This window comes from Octopus bimaculoides, chromosome 11 (assembly GCF_001194135.2).
Source record: "Octopus bimaculoides isolate UCB-OBI-ISO-001 chromosome 11, ASM119413v2, whole genome shotgun sequence".
Taxonomy (NCBI): Eukaryota; Metazoa; Mollusca; class Cephalopoda; order Octopoda; family Octopodidae; genus Octopus; species Octopus bimaculoides.
Window position 1 is genome coordinate 39,458,367 of NC_068991.1, and position 6,000 is coordinate 39,464,366.

At 33.9% G+C, this 6,000-nt stretch overlaps 1 protein-coding gene across 4 annotated transcripts in view; it reads left to right on the plus strand.

The window, feature by feature from the left end:
* Window positions 1–5,646, plus strand: part of LOC106869438 (serine/threonine-protein phosphatase 4 regulatory subunit 3A) — a 57,352-nt gene extending 51,706 nt beyond the window's left edge. For all 4 annotated transcript variants that reach the window (XM_052971713.1, XM_052971715.1, XM_052971714.1 and 1 more), the window contains 2 exons: window positions 755–987; window positions 5,081–5,646. In XM_052971713.1, the coding sequence (XP_052827673.1) occupies window positions 755–987; window positions 5,081–5,200 (353 nt within the window). In that variant the 3' untranslated portion in view covers window positions 5,201–5,646. The remainder of the gene's footprint in view (window positions 1–754; window positions 988–5,080) is intronic.
* The last annotated feature ends 354 nt before the right edge of the window (window positions 5,647–6,000 follow it).

A 6,000-nucleotide genomic window follows, 5' to 3' on the forward strand; every position in this document is an offset into this window, starting at 1 on the left:
AGATCCATTCCTTCCCAAGTTTCTTTTAAAATATCTGTTCCATTTCTGTTAGTGGGATTGATTCTTATGTACTTTTGATGTTGCTGTGATTCTGATAGCAATATCACTTGATGCCAAATTAGAAAAATCTTATTAGGCATCAATTATATGGTTTTGCTTATTAAGTTAGTTTCCTGCAGCCACTTTTAAACTCACTAAAATTAATACTGAAGTTTGAAATTATGAGCTCAGACAAAAAAGTTTGCTTTGGAATCTCTTGGTTTTAGTTTTGACCCTAATGTATAGCACACTTAACAAGTATTTTCAGTCACAACCATGGCTTGATTCAAGCCACGACTGAAAATGGGTTGATGGAAAATGTACAGAAGCTTGTCAGATGGATTGTAATTGTTTTTGGATAGTAGACTTATTCTATCTCTTGGATCAATACCATGAACTGCTTCTCAAATGAATCATGAGCTTATGAAATAAACTCTTTATTATTAAACAAATATAACTGATGAATCCAACAACTTTGTGAAAAATTATGACTAGTGTCTGTTTTTAAAGCAGTTTTTGTGAACACTCATAAATTTACAAACCGAGAAAATTGGGAATGGCTAGTAGTAGTAGAAGGTGCAGGTTCAATTTCTACTTTAATCTCTTATGTTCAGTTATCTTTACACAGTGTGTGGTTATGCATATGCCTGTCTAATGTACTAATTGTTAATTTTTCTTCATGTTATTTGAAATAATATTTTTTTTGTTATTTTAGCCAAAGAGCAATCTGAATTAACAAAAGATTGTCCTATAAAGCTCCATAACAAAACATCTGCAATAAGCATTAATATCAAAAGTAGCAGTCCTGTTTCAAGTCCAGGCAGTCCTAAAAGTCCTGGAAGCCCTACAAGCCCTAAAAGTCCGGGTAGTCCTGGAAGAACAAGTTCTGGCATTACTTCCAATACAGGCATTTCACCAAGTGAAGAGAAGTCAGTTGTTACCAGAAAGGTAAACCTTTACATCATCCTTGAAGAATATTTTTAAAATTAGAAACACATGATTAGCAATTTTAATGTATGGGTGTGTTGCACACTTTAATACATGGGCACACGTGCATAATTTCAGTTTTCTTTCCTCAACTCTTCCCCGTCACTTTTAGTTATTTGACATCTACCGTTTTCAACAGACTGATTTTTTTTGTTGCTCTGGTTTTCTTTTCTTTTTTTTCTCAACATTTTCCTTTTTACTTGAAAGTTTTCAAAGATCTTAAGCTTGAAATCTCAAAAGCACCTACTTTTAATCTCTCATTGAATGTCAGACAATTTATATTGTGTGTGTGTATTAGTAGAAAAGGCACCTGGTCCATTGGGAATCTCCACTGCTGAGTTGCTTAAAATATCTGGTGGAGTGGGAGATGTGTTAGTCACCAGATTGTACAGGAAATTGTTCGGATCTTTTTTAAAACGGGGGCCACATTTTTCATTAATGTTTTACGTAGTGCTTTTGGTACCGAAAGACTTTCAAACTTCGTATACTTATCTATTTTGTGTTATAGAACAGAAAAATATTTTTGTATTCGAATTTATTTCATGTAAAAAATTGTCTTATTTCGATAATTTCAACCAATCACTGACGTCCATTCAGCCGATATACATTAAGTGCCGACTACATAAACAAACGATTCTTCGTTTTATTTGCTTTTTTCATTTTAAATTTGCTTTAACCCTAACCCTAACTCTAACCCTAGGGTTAGGGTTAGGGTTAATTGTTTCAGAATCGTTTGTTTATGTAGTCGGCACATAATGTATATCGGCTGAATGGACGTCAGTGATTGGTTGAAATTACAGAAATACAACTTTAACATGGAATAATTTATGGATTTCTTTTTTTTTAAAGAAGACTAAGAGAAAAAGATGTTTTATATGACACATTCTACCAGTGATCCAAGTTTCAAAGTGTTTCGTTAATGAAAAATGTGGCCCCCGTTTTAAAAAAGATCCAATTGTTCTAGCCAGTGACTGACATTGCAGTCAACTGCTGCAAAGGATAATGGAGATGCATTTTGGGGAGGAAACCATAGAGGTGTTTGACCAGATTATGAAGCAAGAAGAGGTTATAAGCACAATTGTTTAGGAAAAGAATATAGCAGCGATGCAATTTGAATTTGTGCCAAGATCATGCTATCCTTCTAATTGGACAGCTGCAAAAGTATTTAACCAGGAATAAGACTTTATATCTGGCATTTGTTGCCCTGGATAAGGTCTTTGCTGTTGTTCTCTGCTGTGTGATGTGATGGTCACCAAAGAGGCTTGGAGTAGAAAAATAGCTTGTAAGAGAGCTGTATGATCCATGTACAGAATTGTAGTCAGTAAGGTGGAGGTGCACTTGAGCTCAGTCCTCAGCTCCTTTCTGTTTATAGTCCTTCAAGCCATATCAGAGGTGTATAAGACCTAGTTTTCATAGCTGAATTTGCAGTAGAATTAGAATAGAAATTCCAAATGCAGGAACAAAACCTTGGATCCAGAAGTCTCAGTGTGAATTTAGCAAAGACTAACAGTATTAGTGAGTATGGAACTCTCTCATCAGGGAAATAGTTCTGCTTGACATGTAGAAAAGGACCAAGTAAGAATTTGTTTGGTCTACCCAATGTAAACAGTGGATATACAAGTGGTGTAATGAAATGACAGACAGGCTAACAGAGAAGGTAATCTGTATTTGTGGCAGGTGTACAGTAGCAGTAAGTTCTAAGATCACATGTGAAATATACTCATTCCAATGCCCATGCAGCTCTCTAGTAGTTCTCAGCCTCTGTCATGTAAGGGGCCTTATTAGCAGTGAAGATGAGTGTGCTAAAAGCACACTGACCAGTGTAACAACTGGTTGGGAAAAGTTCATTGTGCTAATATCTCTGTTGGCACAAAAAAATAAAAATTCAACTCAGCACTGTTGTTGAAGACAGTTGACAACAATGTTATGCAGCTGGACCAAACATGATTGATCCAACCACATTTAATCCACTTTACAACTATGTATTTACAAAGTGAACTTAAGCTTACTAACAAACTATAATCAATACAAACTTGTTTGCTTACTGTTATACAGTGGTGAAGGTTTCAAAATAAATATATAAGGAATACAGTGACTATATATATAATAAAATGAATGCTTTACACTTGGTAGCTTACTGGTAAATTATGGTCACTTTCACAGTGTTCGTGATGTATATGGTAAATGAAAGACGGAAGGTACGAGAATTTTTATTAATAACACAGTAGTGTTTCAAACCCGTTCAACACACGAGATCAAATAAGCCAAATAACAGATCCAACCCAATTTTTAGTTTGCATGTTTCAACCAAGATCGCTGGAAAATTTTCTGCTGCTTTAGTCAAGTGTTTTCCTAAATCTAATAGATACCATACTTGTGAAAGTATCCTATGCTAACTCTACTAATTTAGAGCAGCATATGCACTGCATAAACAATAGTAAAATGCGACAACAGTTCAATAACCCACCTACTGGATCTAGCAGACATACGCATCTAAATATCAACAAAGATGTAAACTTGAATGAAAAGAACATTGGAAAATGAAGTCAGGACTACCATATATACAAATAAATATAATAAATGCTCATGCAGAGAAAAATCAAAATGCTCATTGATAAACCTCTGTATGAGTACAAATCTTGTATATAAATGTACTGTGTACACAAGGGGAGGGCCTTATGTTTATATTGGGCAGACGGCTGATTCATTTAAGAATTAATATCACAACCATGTTGCCAGCTTCAAGAGAAATTCAACATCTTTGGCCAATTTTGTGTGGCAACTGAAGGAAGATAAAATTAAGTATAACATAACTTGGTCCATAATAAGGCATGCAATATCATTTCTAGGAGATACCAACTCTGCTCTGAGGAATCCCTGTCTATTCTGTGGACTAATGAGAAAATCATTGATAGAATTTCTGAAAAACTCTCAAGATGCTTACATGCATATAAATGTACTTTTGCACAATGCAGTGGGAATGAATTTGAGTAACTGTTAACATAATTTACTTTAGGATATGGATGAATTAAGTTTAGCTTTAACCTCCCCATTCTTATAAACACCAAGTAGCTATTTAATTTGCTGTGTGAACATGTGTGCACCAAACCACATGTGCAAGGACGTTTATACATCCTTATCTGTTAATGGTTATTTTTAATACCTTTCTCACTGTATTGTGTGTTCGTTTCTTTTCGATCTTTATAAATGAAGATATATCCTTTGTTTTGCTGCTTTTCTTTACCCAAAATGAGAAGATATGTTGTAGAACTGTTATTTTAACGAGTTATATATATCTGCTTATCGCCCAAAGAGACACATCTTCACTGCTGGATGCTCCTGAACCAGTTGTTAAATATCCCACCCATGAGAGATTGATTCTAAATGTTTCGGAACAATTGTCGTGATTGATAAAAATTCTTGTACCTTCCATCTTCTGTCTTTCATTTACCATATATATATATATATATATATATATATATATATATATATATCTGCTCCAATTTACTAACAGCAAGAATTACATATGAACTACACATAGGGGGAATCTACAATCCATTATGCATGTTTTGAGGGAAATCTAATGAACTCGCATCATTTTTCAACGTATCTTGGGAGAAAACAACAAATCAATATATATATCAAGATTGTTTTATGTCTACCTTCCAAACCAACATAGGCTCCTTGCCAATTTCCTAGATAGGTTTGCGTCCATATCTTGTTCATTTGGTTATGTTAATCTTTTTCATGGCACCAGGACTACAGAAGTTGTCATGTTTTCAATAAGACTAAAAGGTTCTCTCAAAATAATGATCAGAAAACAAACACAGAATTCATGTAAATTAACAAAAGTGTAAAATTAGTTTGATATGATATATTCATCTTCAGTTCTGAAAAGATAGTATCCTATGCATTAGCTATTTCACTTGAACTATTGTAATGTAAGCAATGTAATCTATTTTTTAATTTTTTTTGTACAATTTCTGAAAGTGAAGAACAGATTGGATTAATTGAAATATTGCAAAACAATTTATTTATTTATTTGTCTTTTCAGCCTGGTTTGATAGGAGGATTAGTGGATTATCCAGATGAAGATTCTGATGAGGATGAAGAGGAGGAGGAAGAGTCAGAAGTCACTGCGCCATCATCTAAACGGCCACGATTGGCGACATAAAAATAAAAATTTTGACTGGTATTTGCTGTGTAATGATTGTTGGCTGAAGTGGATAAAATGAATAAAAATGAACCTTATGATAGAGAAAATACAGATGAATGGCCGTAAAGATAATCTTGTTTCTATGGACCAGCAGCAGATATTTAGTCAGTTGAATATTTTAACTGGCTCTGGTAGTAAGAAGGTACCTCAATGCAGCAATTAGCATTCCGCTTTCTAAATTCATGATGTCAACTATAACATCCAAATTACCCATTCATGCAGACATCTTTCTAGTTCATCAGTTATCAATTTGTAGCCACTGTCAAATGGGACTGTATCCTCAAACTAGATATTGAATGGAAATAATTTTTTAAAAAAATTTTCAAGGTGGGGGTATAAAGTAAAATGAAAAAAAAAAAAAAGAAGCAGCTCATGAATTGAACTCTCTCTGCTGGATGTTTTTTTGCATTAAAATTAAGTTTCCTTGAAATCATAGAAAGAAATTTCTAGAATAGAAAGAATGAGATATGATTTAGGACATATATATTTGAGGTTTAAAGGAAATTTAGTTGCTCATTTAATACACACACACACATACATATACACACACTATATTCTTGGTGTGGTATACTGCCACTTCAGTAAAGAAGGGTTTCGTGTTGTTACTGCTTTGAAAGCAATATGATGCCCATCTCCACAAAACCATTCTGGCTTTAATCTCTACATTGAACAGCAATTAAAAAAATATATCTTATAGGCACAGCTGCATCTATTCTAACATTAAAAAAAAAAAAAGGCAGCAAAAATTGGGGGTACTG